The 16399-nt window shown below is 54.4% G+C and overlaps 3 protein-coding genes across 6 annotated transcripts; 1 reads left to right on the forward strand and 2 right to left on the reverse strand.

Moving 5' to 3' along the window:
- Positions 1–304: 304 nt before the first annotated feature.
- ZMYND10 (zinc finger MYND-type containing 10) lies at positions 305–6336 on the reverse strand. The gene is made up of 12 exons (XM_004615217.2): positions 6018–6336; positions 5546–5654; positions 3456–3572; positions 3297–3350; positions 3003–3158; positions 2828–2916; positions 2650–2753; positions 2229–2401; positions 1125–1250; positions 921–1042; positions 690–815; positions 305–593 (listed from the first exon to the last, which is right to left on the reverse strand). Exons 1-12 carry the CDS (start codon positions 6107–6109, stop codon positions 518–520), a joined length of 1344 nt encoding a protein of 447 aa, XP_004615274.1. The 5' UTR covers positions 6110–6336; the 3' UTR covers positions 305–517.
- A 1611-nt stretch (positions 6337–7947) lies between these two features.
- Positions 7948–12691, reverse strand: NPRL2 (NPR2 like, GATOR1 complex subunit). Its single transcript, XM_004615216.2, has 11 exons — positions 12471–12691; positions 11095–11186; positions 10825–10993; positions 10592–10700; positions 9536–9672; positions 9345–9442; positions 9209–9245; positions 9006–9099; positions 8813–8930; positions 8428–8567; positions 7948–8143 (listed from the first exon to the last, which is right to left on the reverse strand). The coding sequence occupies exons 1-11, from the start codon at positions 12546–12548 to the stop codon at positions 8076–8078; spliced, it is 1140 nt and encodes a 379-aa protein (XP_004615273.1). The 5' UTR covers positions 12549–12691; the 3' UTR covers positions 7948–8075.
- Positions 12692–12716: 25 nt separating this feature from the next.
- LOC101558357 (transmembrane reductase CYB561D2) lies at positions 12717–15565 on the forward strand. 4 transcript variants are annotated; one of them, XM_004615215.2, is made up of 4 exons: positions 12717–12862; positions 13305–13456; positions 13938–13975; positions 14830–15565. In XM_004615215.2, the coding sequence occupies exons 2-4, from the start codon at positions 13324–13326 to the stop codon at positions 15331–15333; spliced, it is 675 nt and encodes a 224-aa protein (XP_004615272.2). In that variant the 5' UTR covers positions 12717–12862; positions 13305–13323; the 3' UTR covers positions 15334–15565. The 4 variants fall into 4 exon arrangements, with proteins under 4 accessions (XP_004615272.2, XP_054992488.1, XP_054992490.1 ...); XM_055136513.1 differs by lacking the exon at positions 12717–12862 and adding an exon at positions 12927–13162; XM_055136514.1 differs by lacking the exons at positions 12717–12862; positions 13305–13456 and adding an exon at positions 14571–14731 and having other exon boundaries at positions 13942–13975.
- The last annotated feature ends 834 nt before the right edge of the window (positions 15566–16399 follow it).

The raw sequence follows: 16399 nt of genomic DNA on the forward strand, positions 1-16399 counted from the left end.
CGCCGGGCGGGCGCGGCTGCGGGGCGGGCCCGATGCGGCGCCGCCCCCCTAGATGCTGGCCTGGGCGGTGGGGCCGAGTCGCGCCGCGCAATGGAAACCTGGGCCCCGGGTTGTGGCGGCCCGCAGGCAGTGTAGGGCGACGGGGGTGGGGGGGTTGGGATGGGGGGCTGGGGGACGCTCCCGCAGAGTCCCCGCCTTCCCTTCCTTCCCTCCCCCAACGACAACGACCACAAAAGGCCACTCAGACACACACGTTTCTGGAGGCCAGCTTTACTACTGTGCTTAGAGGAAGAGGGTCCCCACATCCGGCCCTCGCCCCTCAACCCCCACCCGCCCGGGCCTCCTGTGTCAGCCGATGGTCGGGTGGGGCAGGAAGCGGGGGCTGCTCCGCAGGGAGAGGAGGCACAGCTGCTTGTCGACTGTGCTCACCACCTCGGAGGCTGCGCTGGGCAGAGGTGCAGGGGCGCACTCTAGATGGCCTGTGTGTATAGCGGATGGCCCGCAGGATCCTCAGCCTTCACTTGGCTCTGTCATCCTGGGCGTCCAGTTTGCAAACATTCCTGTGCTTTTCCCAGTGCTTGACCTGGCACTGCCTGCAAGCAGATGGACGGTGAGGAGGGCAGAGCTTGAGCTGGTGGCCTGTGAGGGAGTGGGGTTCTGAGTCCCAGGTTCTAAGACACCCATCTCACCTGCTGCAGTACCACTCCTTCTGGCACCGAGAGCAGCGCTTGGAGGCCTCTGTGCTGCAGCTGGCACAACGGGGCCTCTCTGGAGCAATTGCCTGTAGCAAGTCCAGCCTGTAGGTCTCAGCCCACCTGGGAAAGGGTCAGGGCGCCTGACTGGGCCTGGCAGGGGACACTGGAGCACCCATTCCTATGTCCCACCCCTTCTGCCCTGCTGGCCCCAGTAGCTGGCCACACCTTCGTGCCTGCAGCCGCAAGTCCCTCTCAGAAGGGCTGAATACGGTTCGCAGCTGGTGTTTGGCGATAGCCCGCCACTTGCCTCTGTTCTCTTGCTCCAAACGCGCCCAGATTTCTGGGATCTGGGGTAGGAAAGTGACAAGGAGCATGGAGAAGTGGACATAGGCAGCAGCGTTCCTGAAGCGTGGACTTCCTAGTGCCTACCTGCTCCAACACCAGGTCCTTCTTTGGGGACTGGGCTTCAGTCAGGGCCAGGTGGGCCAGGAAGGCCTGCAGGTCCGTCAGGTTGGGCAGCTGGTCCACAAGAGTGTCTGTGAGGAACGCCCTAAGCTGTAAGGGTGTTGAGGGGAGGTCAGTGTCATGCTGACCTGAGGACCAAAGAACAGATCAAGGCTGGGCTGGGCTGAAAGTGCTTGCAGGGCCCACATCCCACTAGTGCAGTGTTTTCCCAAGTGGGCCATTCCACTGCAATGATCTAAGGGGGCTTGTAGTGACCTTGGGGGTAACTAGGGGCCACTTTCTGTTTTTGCCTCAAAGAAGGTAGATTTAGGTGACTGGACTGATAGTATACTTTGCCTTGCACATAGCTGACCCAGGTTCCACCCCTAGCATCCAATTTGATTACCCGAGCACTGCCAGGAGTAAACTTGGAGCATCACCAGTGTCACCCAAAAACAACAACAACAACAAAAAGAAGTTAGGTAGGTAGGTAGATTTTGGGCCAGAGAGAAAGTAAAGTGGGTAAAGCTTTTGCCTTGTACACAGTTGATCTAGGTTCAATCCCTGGCACCCCATATGGTCACCCAAGCACTGCCAGAAGTAATTCCTGAGTGCAGAAACAGGAGGAACCCTGAGCATTGCAGAGGGCGGCCCAAAACCAAAAAAAAAAAAAAAAAAAGGAAGAAGAAGAAAAATTTGGTGGGGTAGCAGACTCTTTTTCTTCCCCCCCTGAGAAAGCATTTATTGGGACTTGAGAAATAAAACAGCAGATCGGGTGCTTGCCCTGCACATGGCTGACCCAGATTCAATCCCTAGAGCTCCATATGGCCCCTGAACACCATTCCTAGCACTGCAGCATAGAGTCACCAGAGCCCTGCCAGGAGAACTCTGAGAATGAGCAGTAATCCCTGAGCACACCTAGGGTGTGGCCAAAAAACCAAAACCAAACAACAACAAAAAAAGGAAATGAAGGGCTATTTGGTAGGCCAGACACATTAGGCCTAACTCTGTGCTAGTGGATGTGTCTCCTGAGGCCCACGGGTAGAGGGCTGGGGTGAGTGGGGCTTGGGCAGTATGGGAAGATTTCACCTTGAGTAGCTGTCCCTTGGCAAAGCTGGTGAGGCAGTAGCGGGACCGGGCTTCAGGGCTCAGCAACAGGTTGTACAGGGCGAGCCACACCTGCCCATCCAACTTGCTCAACTTTTGCTGCTCTGAGGGGGCCACGGTCTTCCAGCAGCCTGCCTCAAATCGCTGCAGTGTGCCTAGGGAGAAGAAGCAGAGGAGGTCTCCAGATCAATCTGGGTCAGGGTGCTGTTCCATCCAGAGCACTGCACTTCCTCCAGATGGGCACATGGGCTGCTGCCAAGCCCAAGTCTGGGCTCATACTGGGCAAGGTGGCCTGTGGTTCTCTGTGGGCCCTGGGGTATGCAACTTGTGCCCCGCTCCCCTCAATCCTGGAGGCTGGCCCAGAAGCAGAGAACTGGAGCTTAGGCTGATAGGGAGGCCTTACCTCCTTCCCCCTGTCGGCTCCAGGGACTGTGCTCCAGCAGCTCCACCAGGAGGCAAGGCAGGTTGTGGGTGCTGAGCATGCGGTTCAGGGTGCTCAGAGAAAGGCTGGGGGTGGGGAATGAAGCAGGTGAGGGCAGGCTGCAGGCCCAGCCCCCAGCTCTCCACTGCAGGCTGCCCACCTATCCACGCAGTCTGTAATGTAGCGCAGCACGGAGAGGGCTTTCAGTGCGATCTCAAACTCCATCAGCTCTGCCTGCTTCTGCAGCTCCTGGGGGGTGGGGGTGGCACAGGGTGTTGGGCAGGGCCAGTCCTGCTGCTTCCAGCCTTCATCAACCCCAGGGAAGCTCAGCCCACCTGCATGGGGTTACTGTACTGGGACTCCTCGTCCTCCTCCTTCACTTCTTTCTCCAGGGGGCTACTGTGGCTACTCCGGGCCACCAACAGAGTCAGTTTGCGATGGCAGTAGTCCAGCAGGTCCAAGACAGAGTCCTCTGCTGACTCACACACCTCCTGGAGAGTGGGCCAGGGAGGGGCGGTGGTGGTCGTGGGAGGGCAGGGAGAGAGAATGGATGACATTCTATCTGTTGCTCCCTACATAGAAAACAGGTCCCTGGCAGGACAGGGGTGTGTGAGGAGGGTTAGCCTCACCTTGTGGAAGAAAACTGTCTCCAGGAGGTTAATGATGGAGGCCTCGTGGTGAACCTGACAGACAGAGACTGGAGTTGCCGCAGGGGCTGCCAAGCTCTCCCTTCTATTCCAGCACCCGCTGGAGGGGCAGCTAGGGAGGGAATCGGGGGTGCAGCTCACCACCATGTATATGGGGAAGGTGTTCTGAGGCTTGAAGTCTTCCAGCTTGCACAGAATTGGGAACACCTTCTGCTTCCATATCTCCACGGTAATCAGCTCCTCCACCAGCGTTGGGATCTGGGAAGCAGAGGGGAAGAGCAGGGACCAGGGATAAAAAGTCTTTTTTGGGCCTGGCAGCCATCCTATCCCTAGCGCAGCCTCACACTTCTCCGCCCACATCTTCCTCATTTCTGGGGGAGAGATGGGGAAATCCAGTGGTGCTCAGGCCTTACTCCTGTTTCTATGCTCAGAAATGAGACTCCTGGCAGGGCTCAGGGGACCATATATGGTGCCAGAGATGAAACCAGGTTGGCCACATGCAAGGCAAGTGATCTTTTTGCTGTATTATCACTTTGGCCCTGCCCGTATCTTTGTCCATGCCCCATACCCACCTTTTTTTGTCCTCTCTCCTACTGGTTATACCTTCCAGCTCTTCCTGACATCTGTGGGGGCCAGCTTCCTCCTGTTTCCCATCCCCCACGCTCCAAGCCCTTGTCTTGTTCCCAGGTTGCCTGTTTCCCTCTATGGAATCCCTCCTCCCGGATCCAGGTGTTCCTCTCAGGCCAGCCTTCCTGCTCCGACCCTGTCTTTTTCCTGGCCTCTGATCTTTTGAGGTTCTTGTGTGCCTCCACCTTACCCTTTTTTTTTTTTTGCTTTTTGGGTCACACCTGGCAATGCACAGGGGTTACTTCTGGCTCTGCACTCAAGAATTACCCCTGGCAGTGTTCAGGGGACCATATGGGATGCTGGGATTCAAACCCGGGTTGGCTGGGTTGGCCACGTGCAAGGCAAACGCCCTACCCGCTATGTTATCACTCCAGCCCCTCCACCTTACCCTTTTTTCTTGAAGAGGAACATTTTTTGTTGAATGATATGTCAAATTATCTACTAGCTCCTGACCCAGCAAGGCTGATCTCTAATTTCTGATATTTTTTTGTTTTTGTGTTTGGAGCCATACCTGGTGATGCTCAGGGGTTACTCCTGACTCTATGCTCAGGAATCACTCTGGCAGTGCTCAGGGAACCATCTGGGATGCCAGGGATTAAACCTGGATTTGCTGAAAGGCAAACTTACCTGTTGTACTATCTCTCTGGCCCCATTTTTTTTGTGTGTGTGTGTGTGTGTGTGTGAAGAGGCTATTCCTAGCTCTGTGCATAGGAACAACTCCTGATAGTACTTGGGAGACCATCCTAGTATTGAACTGGGGTTGGCTGCATACAAGACAAGAACTTAATCTCTCTGCCCTAATTCCTGATTTCTAACTCCCTTAAGGGGGCTGGAGCGATAGCACAGCGGGTAGCGCATTTGCCTTGGACTTGGCCCACCCGGGTTCGATTCCTCCATCCCACTCGGAGCCTGGCAAGCTACCGAGAGTATCTTGCCCGCTACAGCAGAGCCTGGAAAGCTACCTGTGGCGTATTCAATATGCCAAAAACAGTGACATGAAGTCTCACAACGGAGTTACTGGTGCCTGCACGAGCAACTCCCTTAAGGAACAGATTCTTTCTTCCATGATAAAATCCTAGTCTTAGCTTCAGTGGTGGGCCCTCTGGCCTTACCTTATATTCAGGAAGGCATTTATTTAGGGCTTTTTGTGGGGCCATTCCTGGCAGTGCTTAGGGATTATTCATGACTTGGTGGGGGTGTTTTAGTCCATACCTAGCAGTACTCAGAGGCTATTCCTGATTCTATGCTCAGGAATGATCCCTGGCAACACTCAGGGGACTACATATGGTGCCAGGGTATCAAATTGGGGTTGTAGTCTTTAAGCTATTAATCCTATTAAGATTTCTCTTGGATCCAAGAATGTTCCTCCCCTGTAGCCTGGGCTATCTTAAGATCACCATACCCTAATCAACCCGTGCCCCAAAGCTGGCCTGGGGTACCAAGGTCCTGTTCAACAGGGGTGCAAAAGCAAATATTTATTACACTTCTCCTTTGGGGAGGCTACAGACTAGCCAGAGAGAAAACAGGTATCCAGAGTGTCCCTGAAGGGTAGAGTGGTAGTGGTGGGGTTGAAGGTAAGAAGCCTGTCTGTGACCCCAAAATACCTTCCCATGGGTGACCAGCAGCTCCTGAATGGGCTCGCCCTGGCTTGCGGTGGCATCAAGAATGGCCTGCATGTTCAGCTTCTCCAGGTTCTCGTGCTGCTGGTTCCACCTGCCCCAGAGCAGTGAGTATTTGAGTGCAGATGTGTGCGGTCTGAGTAGGGGATGGAGTCCCACTGAACAAGCATACTTCCTTATCCCAGAAAGTTTTGCCTCCCAGCTGGGGGCTCCTCCATACTGGGCAATCCCTCCCTCTAATGTCAGGGCTACATTCCACCCTTCTCAGAACCGTGATCCCGTAACTTCGCTGACCTCCCGTGTGTGTGTGTGTGTGTGTGTGTGTGTGTGTGTGTGTGTGTGTGTGTACAGGAGAGGAACACCCGGAGGTGTCAGGATGAAACCCGGGGCTGCACTCCACAATCCTTGGGGCCATCTCCCAGGCCCCCCGCTGATCCTCGGTTGGGTGCTGCCTCACCCTCCGGAGCCCATCTCGAGAAGCGGGAAGCTTTGCAATCCCCGCACCAGCGCATCAGCCTCCCCGGGGAGAAGCAGCTCCAGGTCGCTCATGCCCGCGCCGACGTCAGCGAGCGCGGAGACGGGGTCCAGTTGACTCTAGGTAGTAGCCGGCACTGAGGTGAGGGTGCAGACAGGCTAGGGACGAAGATTTCCCGCCGAGCCAAAGTCTGAGCCGACGGTTGCCGAGCAGTTGGTGTGCATCGGTCCTCGTTGCCACGGAAACAGCGGGGCGCCTGCGCAGTGAGGCCTGACCCGCCCCAGCTCTCGTCGGGCGCCATCCGTACCCGCTGGCTGTAACTCGCTTCTCCGGCTGCAGGCGGCAATGCTGTACCTGCGGCTTACGAGGCTCTCCTAACTTCCAGACGCCCGTGGCCTAAACTGTCTCCTTGGACGTCAAGTCGACCCGCACAGGGGTGGGTCCCCTCTGCCTCCCCAGCCCTGCCTGCACGGCTCCCTCCCAGCCCCGCGGAGGCACCTCTCCCGGCTGCCCAGCGCCACCTGGTGGCTCTACCCGCTCAATACTAATTCTCCATCCTACTCTGGGTGCCTCCCCCCCACCACGCCCCCGGGGGCTGTGTTCAGAGTTTGCTCTTGGTTCCACTGCGTGCTCAGGGATCACTCCTGCAGGACTCGGAGGACCATATGGAATTGCCGGGAACTGAACCCTGGTCCTCTGTGTGTAAGGCAAACACCCTACCCGCTGTAGTATTGCTAGGCCCCAGCCAGGGTCTTTTAAAGGTGCATATTAGACATTGCTCTCTGGCCCGAGGGTGATTCTTTCCCTCAAAATTTTGTCTAACCAGTTTACTAGCAGCACTGCAGCTTCAGCTCTTGCCCCTCTCCCGCCGTGGGACTTCATTTATCTTTTTTCTTTTGATTTATTTTTATTTTTTTTCTTTTTGGGTCACACCCAGCGATGCTCAGGGGTTACTCCTGGCTTTGCACTCAGGAATTTCTCCTGGCGGTGCTTGGGGGACCATATGGGACGCCGGGGATCGAACCCGGGTCGGCCGAGTGCAAGGCAAACGCCTTACCCACTGTGCTATCGCTCCGGCCCCTTTTCTTTTGGTTTAGAGGCCACACCCAGTGGTGTTCAGTCCAGTAGTACTTGAGACTGTAAGGGAGGATGGTACTCAGGTCTACCACCTGAAAGGGTCTTACCCCTTGTATTATCTTTCTTTCTTTTTTTTTTTTTTTTGCTTTTTGGGTCACACCCAGCAATGCACAGGGGTTACTCCTGGCTCATGCACTCAGGAATTACTCCTGGCGGTGCTCAGGGGACCATATGGGGTGCTGGGATTCGAACCCGGGTCGGCCGCGTGCAAGGCAAACGCCCTACTCACTGTGCTATCACTCTAGCCCCTGTACTATCTTTCTTGCCTGGAACTTAATTTCTTCTTCTTCTTCTTTGAGTTTGGGGCCATAGTCAAAGGTGCTCTGGGCCTCCTCCTGGCCCTATGCTCAGGAGTTGCTCAGGTGATGTCAGGGCCCAACTCAGGCTGCCATTTTGCAAAGCCTGAATGTGTGCTAGCTCTCTGAACTATCAGGCACTTTTTATTTTTGGGTCACTGTGTGCTCAGAGCCTGCTTCTGGCAATGCTCAGCATTGGAACTATCTCCCCACCAGGGGCTTCCTTTCTTCCTTCCTTCAGGTCTCACCTTATGCTGCCTCCAGGGGCCTTTCCAGTAATGGAGAGCTGCCCCAACTCTCATCCCACTTCACTCTATTACAGCTCCCTCTCCCTGATTTTTCTTTCAGTTTCTTATTAGCGGGTTTAGTCATCCTGCTCAGCAGATGGCGCTCCTGGGCGCTTGCACCATGGCTGCTCCACTCACTGTAGGATCTGCGCTGACTACTCAGAGGTGCTCAGAGGCAGTACTCAAGGCAGGTAGGTAGAAATGAATGACTTTATTTACAGAAGTCTGGGTCAGCCCTAAGACGGCCGGAGCAGTCTGCTGGTCTGTCCCTCAGGTAGCAGGCAGGGTAGGGGTAGGGTAGGAGAGAATCCCCACTGGTCTCACTTCCAGCAGATGATGATGTTGGGGTCATTTTCCAGCCGTTCGTCTAGCTCATGGTAGCTCATGCCTGGGTGTGGGGGTAGAGGTGAGGTCAGCAGCCTTGGCTTGGCCACCCTTCCCTGACCCCTCCCCAGCTGTCCAGCCTGCCTCTACCTGTTTTTTTTTTTTTTTTTTTTTTTGCTTTTTGGGTCACACCTGGCAACGCACAGGGGTTACTCCTGGCTCTGCACTCAGGAATTACCCCTGGCTGTGCTCAGGGGACCATATGGGATGCTGGGATTTGAACCCGGGTCGGCCGCGTGCAAGGCAAACGCCCTACCCGCTGTGCTATCTCTCCAGCCCCGCCTCTACCTGTCTTGCAGCAGATCTCATCATAGCTGTGGCAGCCTGTGTAAAGTCGGGCCGGGCTCCGCTCTTCACGGGACACACGCACAGGATACTTCTGTAACCGCCGAATGAGGTTCTTCATAAGTCCAAACTGGATCAGTTTCCTGGGGTGGGTGGGGTTGCAAGAGAGAGGGGTGATGCCCTGGCCAGGCCTCTTTGCAGCCTGACCAACCCCTTCCAACACTGCCCACCAAGTCATCACCTCCGGGAAGCCTGCATGGACTAGCAGTACCATATGCTTCTGCTCAGTCATTTCTTGCATTCTCTCTGGATCCCCAGAGCTTCCCAAAGAAATACAAAATGGAATGCCTCAGGAAGCCCCTCATGCCCCCAGAGAGCCCCCTCTGACCTTTCATCTACACGCTGCAGCTGCTGGGGGTGGCGGCCAATGAGATCTCTCACAGTAGTGCCAGGGCTGAGGCTGCAGTATAGCTGGAACACATCCCGGAGACTGGCCCTCTTGTGCCCTGGGGATGCCAGGGGTCAGCTCCCAAGATGGCCCTCCCCTCCCCCATACAGCTGCCTCCAGAGCCTGTCGTTACCTTGCTTGGTCACATAAGACAGACATGCCTCCTGCAGGGACTTGTCATCTACCAGGTCCTGGACCTTAGGTGTTGGGCAGTACACGTTGGAGTACTAGGAGGTAACAAGAGACACAAGGGTCTGAGTGAGGCTGGGAAGCCTGACTCGGCCCATTTGGCCCAGCCACATGCTATCTCTCCAGGGAGAAGCCTGACTCACCTACCTGGAGGATGGACACCAGTGTCACCACACCATAATACCTGGGGAGTAAGAGGGGCTCAGCTTTTGAGAGTCATGCCTTCCCAGCCCCCACTCAGCCTTGGCCCTTCACTGTCCTAGCCAATGGCCACCTCACTCACAGAAGGTTCTGGATGGCAATGCGCACCAGGTTGAGCTCCACGTCTGCCTCAGCTGAGATCTTCTGGACGTGGCGAAAACCGTCAATGTAGGGCAGGATCTAGGCAGGGCAGGGAAGGGTTAGGAAGGTTGGAATGAGGCCAAGGCGGTGGCGAGTCCCAGATGATGTGATTAGGAGGAAGGGCTGGCACACCTGTTGTGTGGTGAGGTCCCACTGGGAGTTGAAGAAATCCTCCTTGTCCTTGGTAAAGACAGGTACATCATATTCCTGGGCCACAGGGGGGTCAGGCCGCTGTTCAATCACCTTCAAGTGGATGGTGTTGGACTCATCTGTAGGGGCCCCCATTCATATCCTTAGTGCCATTCCTCCCCCAACCCCTTTTTTTGTTTGTTTTTGAGCCACACCTGGTGATGGCCAGGAGTCAGTCCTAGCTCTGTGCTCAGGAATTACTCCTGCTAGGGCCCATGGGACTATATGGGGTTCTAAGGACTGAACCTGGGTCAGTCATGTGCAAGGCAAGGTAAGTGCCCTACCCACTGTACTATCTCTCCAGCCCCACCATTTCTTCTAAGAGACCTTTTCTTTTTTTAATTTTTGGGCCATACTCAGTATTCAGAGCATATTCCTGGCGCTGTGCTCAGAGATCACTCCTGGGAGGAGTTTGAAGAATATGGGGTGCCAGGAATTGAACTTGGGTCAGCTATGTGCAAGGCAAGTGCCTTAACCACTGGACTGTCTTTCTGGCCCACAAAGAGACCCTTAATTGTCATCTATCCCTCCCATCAACCCTTGAGGTAAGCAGGCAGTTCTGAATGAGCGAATTCCCTCCTTTCATGGAATAAGGAGAACCAGAGAGGGCAAAGAACATGCCAAGAGTAGAGCTGGGGAGGTACTGCCAGCCTCTCTATCTCTACCTCTTTTCCACAATGCACTGGATGCTGGCATCATCAGCCCCATTCTTTTTTTTTTGGTCACACCCAGCGATACTCAGGGGTTATTCCTGGCTCTGCACTCAGGAATTACTCCCGGCAGTGCCTAGGGGACCATATGGGGTGCCAGGGATTGAACTTGAGTCGGCCACGTGCAAGGCAAATGCCCTACCCGCTGTGCTATCGCTCCAGCCCCTTCAGCTCCATTCTTGACTATTTCCTAGCCACTGGTGTATGAGTCTCATCCTTGCTCGGAGTCATCTTCCCCTGACACTTTCCTATCTACCCTTCTGCTATCTTTGCAGAGGCTGGGCCTTACCAATGGGCAGAGTGCACCGGCCTGAGGCATTTAGCTCCTCCAGTAAGATGGTCATGATGGGCACCAACTTCTGCTTACTCTCCTCAGTTGACACAAAACTGCTCTCCAGCTGGAAGGGGCATGGACAGCACGGTGGGTATACCCCAGAATGCATGGCTAGCACCCTATCCCTGGTCTGAAACACCTTCCCCAGCTCGGCCTGCCCACCCACTCAAGCCCATCATTTTGTGGACCTCCAGTGTGGTAAGGTAGCCAGCCAGTTTTTTGACAATGGGCTCAAGGGCACAGGTCTTGGCTTGGGCATCACACACGAAGCCTAGGTTGAAGAGCAGGGCATTGCGACTGTACTTCTTGTGCTCAATGCATACTGGGCAGCCAATGAGTTTCTTCTCCATGGCTGTGCTAGATGGGGTGAAAAGACACAAACAGTTAATTCCTCTAGTCTCCAGGCCTACACACTCTTCCTGTGAACCCCTCCATCCTCTCCCGTTCAAGGGTCTCACACAGTGATAAGCTTATTCTGCAGCTCTGGCTTGGTGATAATGTACACCTGGACCGTGTCAAACAACTCCCGGGAGATGAAATCCTCAGGGACCTGGAGAAGGGAGCAGAATGGTAAGAGGCGCCTTAGAACTGTTTCTCAACCTTTATCCAACTGTGGCCCTTCCAACCTTGTTCCCTTCCTGTGACTCCCCACAGCCTACTCTCTGGCCCCCTAGTCTTGTGCCCTAAATGCTTCATTTATCTGATTTCACCTGTGGTCCCTTGGAATATCTTGTGGTTGAGATTTGAAAAACACTATTTCAGTGGACCTTGGACCTGAAGAGTCAGGGTGACCTAAAAGCAGAAAACTGCTTCTCCTGACTTTCTTCTTTCCTCTAGGCTACTGTTGTTGTTGTTGTTATTATTATTAGGCTATTGGGCCACACCCGGTGGTGCCTTACTCCTGGCTCTGAGCTCAGCAATTACTTCTGGTGGTGCTCGGGATACCATATGAGATGCTGGGGATGGAACCTGGGTCAGCTGGGTGTAAGGCAAACACCCTACCCGCTATACTATCTCTTCGACCCTATCAGGGCTATTACTCTTTTTTTTTTTTTTCTTTTTGGGTCATACCTGGCCATGCACAGGGGTTACTCCTGGCTCTGCACTCAGGAATTACCCCTGGCCGTGCTCAGGGGACCATATGGGATGCTGGGATTTGAACCCGGGTCGGCTGCGTGCAAGGCAAATGCCCTACCCGCTGTGCTATCTCTCCAGCCACAGGGCTATTACTCTTTTTTTTTTTTTCTTCTTGGGTCACACCCAGCGATGCTCAGGGGTTGCTCCTGGCTTTGCACTCAGGAATTACTCCTGGCAGTGCTTGGGGGACCATATGGGATGCCGGGGATCGAACCCGGGTCGGCCGCGTGCAAGGCAAACGCCCTACCCGCTATCGCTCCGGCCCGCCAGGGCTATTACTCTTGACCGTAGGGGGTGCTGGGGATTGAACCCTGGTCAGCCATGCCAAGCAAACGCCCTACTGCTGTATTCTCTCTTTCCAGCCCCTGCCTCTATTGTTGTTTCCAGTCATTGGCTATGTTTTTATCTGTCTCCTGGCTTTTGCCTATATACCATACCCCCCAGCTCTACTCTCTCACCTAAATTCCTGTGCATCCAGAGTGGATCGTCCACTGTGGCCTCTCTGCTCTCCTCTGCCCTCCAAGTCCTGATTTCCCGCTATCACTACCCGTGTGATGACTGTCTACTCCAATGCCCCGGGAGCCAGGGGCCAGCATTTGAGTATCCTCTCCGAGACTGTCTGCGAACGAGTGGCGTGCCGGCATGCCTGCGTGCAGCACGGGGATCCACACCGCCTCCCCGCGAACCTGGGTGGTACCTGATAGGTGATCTTGGGTCCCAGCGTGGGGTGGAATTCGCTGAAGAAAATACATTCGATGCGGCAGCCGCTGCCCATGGCTCGAACGGGGCGAGAATGGGCAGCCCCTAGGTGCCCAGATCCTGGAAACACACCTGTCAGAAGCAGCCCAAAGCCCTGGGTCTGGGTATCGCGCAGGCCTGCGCGCTCCTGCACACGAGCGGCGAGCTGCTCACGGGCGCCTGCGCAGTGCGGCTCAGAGGTGTGGCTGAGGGTGGGTGGGGTTCATCCAGGAAGTCCCGGGCGGGTACGTCGCACCCGGAAGTGAGGAGACGGAGCCGTGGCGCGCACGGCCGGCCCCGGAATATCCCGTTTTCTCGGGAAGAAGTCACTGCGGACGGCCGGTGTTGCAGGTGAGGCAGACTGGTCCCTAGCGGTAGAGGCTGCATGAGAGCCGCACAGGAGGGTGCTGTGCGCAAATGCATTCACGCTATCGTACGGATGCAGCCTGGAACTACAACTCCCCTAGTGCTCCATATCCTTCCTGCTGGCGCTCTTGGCAGGAGACGGCGTGGTGCACTCTGGTATCTGTAGTCTTAATGCACGGTCTTGCGCATCCTACCTGGAAGGTGGGTCAGTGATCATTTCCAGTTCGCATATGGGTACATGCTGATAGGCCACCGATCACGGCTGCTTTATAGTAACTACTCCTGGTACTCGTCTTGATACTTTTCCTCTCTACTTTATTTTCTACCTTAATTTCTTGGAAGAGGCTGATATTCCTGTCTAGCCCTTTCTCCAGTGAGGAACTGACAGGCGTACCTGAGACTCTTGCCCACTCTGTCATGTTTCCAGGCTACAGGTACCGGCCTGGATGACCATGGCCCTTTCTCTGGAGACCGAATCACACATCTACAGAGTTCTACGCACTGCCTCTGGAGCTGCTGCCCACCTTGTGGCCTTGGGCTTCACCATCTTTGTGACTGTGCTTGCCAGACCTGGCTCCAGTAAGTAAAATTCATGGTTGGCGTCTGGGAAGAAAAATTACGCTTTTTCTGGGCAGCAAGGGCAATAGGAATCCTTGTATCCGTCTTCTGAACAGACCTGGGTGACTGGGCATGAATGAGCCACAGAATGCTGGAGGGATAAGTAGGACGGAGCAGGTGGATATGGGAGCTCTGCCAACTTGGCCATGCCCCAGAGCACCTGGATTCTTTGTCTTGGTGCTTTAGTTGACTGCCTTTGCAGTGTGCTGCAGAAAGGAAGGAGGACTGATAGAAAAGTGGCAAAGCATGGCCTTCTCCCTAATCCAGGGAGAAACTGGGAAGAGATGATAGGTATTGGGTCACCTTGCAACAAGAGGTGGCTCACAATCTAGCAACACTGCTTTGGGCCATGAACTGCCATTCCCTTTAGCCTGTCAGGGATGGTGTGGCTAGCTGGGTTCTTCTTGCTTCAGCCCCACAAAGCCTCCTCTTCTCATTCCAGGTTTGTTCTCCTGGCACCCTGTGCTTATGTCTCTGGCTGTAAGTAGTGGGTCTGACCAGATCTTAGGGGAGATGGGGGAGGTAGTATAGGTATGGGCAGTGGCCCTAAGGCCTTTTAATCCTTACACTTAGTATCTGTTGGAATGGGATATGGGATTGGAGCAATTGCCTGTGTCATCTCTTGCCCAACTCCATCTCTGCCTTGAACACCGGAATGTTTAAGACCAAGTACAAATTGGTTGAGCTCATCTTAAGCACAAAATGAGGCTTCACTCACCTCTGGGCAGGAAGCTTAGGAATGCATTTGGGTGATGGGTTGGAGGACAATGGGCTGAAAGCATGCTTTGCATGTAGGAAGCCTGGCACTGCATGGTTCCCTGAGTACTTCTGGGTAATCCCCATCTAGCCACCCACCAGAACTGGGAGTAGCCCTCTGCGCCATGAACAGGTATGATCCAAAACAAGAAAAAAGGAAAAAAAGGAATGCGTCTGGGTGAATGTGTCCCTTTATACCTTAATCTACAGTGACACATCTAGTTTTCCCTGAAACAGTACACCTATGCAGCTAGTGCTTGCCAAGAAACTGTATCCATTCTGTGTCAAAGAAACAGAACTTGTGAATCATTTATAACAGTCACATCTCAAACCTTGTGTGCCGGGTAGCAGAGAGATAGCATTTTAGAAAAGCATCCAGGAAGAAGCTTGGAGAGGCACCTTGCTGGTTCCTCATGCTGGATGTTCTACCCAGATGGAGTTCTCCAGGCTTGCCCTTCATAATGGATGCTGTTAGCAATGGTGAGAGAGGATGAAGAAGGGGACTGCTAGCATTGACTGGCAGCTTGTTATCTAAATCCCTCTTCTCCTCATTTTGTGTCCCATTCCTGTCTTCCCAGTTCTCTTTCCTGATGACCGAGGCCCTGCTGGTATTCTCTCCTGAGAGTTCGCTGCTGCGCTCCCTCTCGCGGAAGGGCCGGACACGCTGTCACTGGGTACTGCAGCTGCTGGCCCTGATGTGTGCACTGCTGGGTCTGGGCCTCGTCATCCTCCACAAGGAACAGCTGGGCAAAGCCCACTTGGCCACATGGCACGGGCAGGCTGGGCTGTTAGCTGTGCTGTGGGCCGGGCTGCAGTGCTCAGGTGGGGTGGGTCTACTCTACCCCAAACTGTTGCCCCGATGGCCCCTGGCCAAGCTTAAGCTGTATCATGCCACTTCTGGTCTAGTGTGCTACCTCTTGGGTAGTGCCAGCCTTTTGTTGGGCATGTGTTCACTCTGGTTCACTGCCACAGTCACTGGTGGGTTCTGGTACCTGGCTGTGCTCTGCCCCATTATCACAAGCTTAGTCATCATGAACCAGGTGAGCAATGCCTACTTGTACCGCAAAAGGATCCAGCCATAAGCTCATCCCAATTTGGGGGAATCCTGGGTTTGCTCCAGCTGGGCTGGACTCTCTCAGTTGACCAGGTCATGGGGCCACCTCAGGCACTGGAGCAATCAGAGTAGGAGGAGTCCTGTGTGCAACGTCTTGCTTGCTCCCTCCCCACCCCCCATGAGTGTGTCCCCTTTCCTCTCCTTTCTGAGGAGAATATATATGAATTATGTCTGGATAAAGCTGGGGTTGTAAGACTGCCTCCCCAGAAACTCAATTCACACTTGTATGTCCAGAAATTACAGGAGAAGAGAAAAGTAAAATAAATGACTGAAAAGACTAACTGGGAGGCAGAGCCCAGAGTTGAGGGTAGTTCTTGCAGCTGCTGTCAGCACGAAATGTTGGGCAGCTGGGTAAGATGGGCACCCCTTGTCCCGGATTGCTCACTGACGAGCATGCAGGCCCTAGGTTGTCACTGAAAGGAACAGCTGTGTCCTGTAAGTCTCCCACCTGCCTGCTATGCTGGAGTCTCCAGACTGGTGGTCAGGTTTGAAAAATGCCTGGCTGGGAGCTGGGGACGGGCTGTCCTCCTAAGCGTCATGCACCGAGCGCTCTGCCTCTGAGGTAGGCCGAGGATAAGACCAGTTCCTGGGTTGGGGAGGAAGCTCAGCCACTGAACAGTTACTTTTTACTAGGCTTCATCCTTAGTCCCCCAAAAGGGCTTTGATAGAGGCTTGAAGAGAGTAGGGCAGCTAAGGCATTTCCCTTGCATGCAGCTAATTAAGTTTGATCCCTGGCACCCCATGTAGTCTCTTGAGCCTACCAGGAGTGAATCCAGGAGTTTTCAGGAGTTAGCCCTGAAAACTGCTGGATGGGCCCAAAACCAAATGAAAAAAAAAAAAAAAGGCTTTGATAAGAACCCCTTAATCGTTAGTCTGTGACCAGGGCCTCCCTTGACCGGGGAATGGAGGGAAGAATACAAGTGAGGCTGACGTGGCAGCTCTGGAGGATGTTGGCAGTGGGCATAGAGTTAACGATGGGAGCAGTGGACATGGATTGCTGTCCTAGTTGGAATTGCCCTAGGGAGGGACCAAGC

The sequence above is a fragment of the Sorex araneus genome, chromosome 4 (genome assembly GCF_027595985.1).
Source record: "Sorex araneus isolate mSorAra2 chromosome 4, mSorAra2.pri, whole genome shotgun sequence".
Classification (NCBI taxonomy): domain Eukaryota; kingdom Metazoa; phylum Chordata; class Mammalia; order Eulipotyphla; family Soricidae; genus Sorex; species Sorex araneus.

Bases quoted from the DNA above. Each gene is read 5' to 3' on its own strand.
- LOC101558357 (XM_055136513.1), top strand. From the start codon at position 13,116: ATGCTGATAGGCCACCGATCACGGCTGCTTTATAGTAACTACTCCTG. The intron at 13,457-13,937 runs GTAAGTAAAATT...TTCTCATTCCAG, and splicing joins GCTTGCCAGACCTGGCTCCA to GTTTGTTCTCCTGGCACCCT. The intron at 13,976-14,829 runs GTAAGTAGTGGG...CTGTCTTCCCAG, and splicing joins CTGTGCTTATGTCTCTGGCT to TTCTCTTTCCTGATGACCGA.
- ZMYND10 (XM_004615217.2), bottom strand. From the start codon at position 6,109: ATGAGCGACCTGGAGCTGCTTCTCCCCGGGGAGGCTGATGCGCTGGTG. The intron at 3,351-3,455 runs GTGAGCTGCACC...TCTGTCTGTCAG, and splicing joins CCTTCCCCATATACATGGTG to GTTCACCACGAGGCCTCCAT. The intron at 1,043-1,124 runs GTAGGCACTAGG...TTCCTACCCCAG, and splicing joins AGGACCTGGTGTTGGAGCAG to ATCCCAGAAATCTGGGCGCG.
- NPRL2 (XM_004615216.2), bottom strand. From the start codon at position 12,548: ATGGGCAGCGGCTGCCGCATCGAATGTATTTTCTTCAGCGAATTCCAC. The intron at 9,246-9,344 runs GTGAGTGAGGTG...CTTACTCCCCAG, and splicing joins ATTGCCATCCAGAACCTTCT to GTATTATGGTGTGGTGACAC. The intron at 8,568-8,812 runs GTCAGAGGGGGC...CACCCACCCCAG, and splicing joins CTGCAGCGTGTAGATGAAAG to GAAACTGATCCAGTTTGGAC.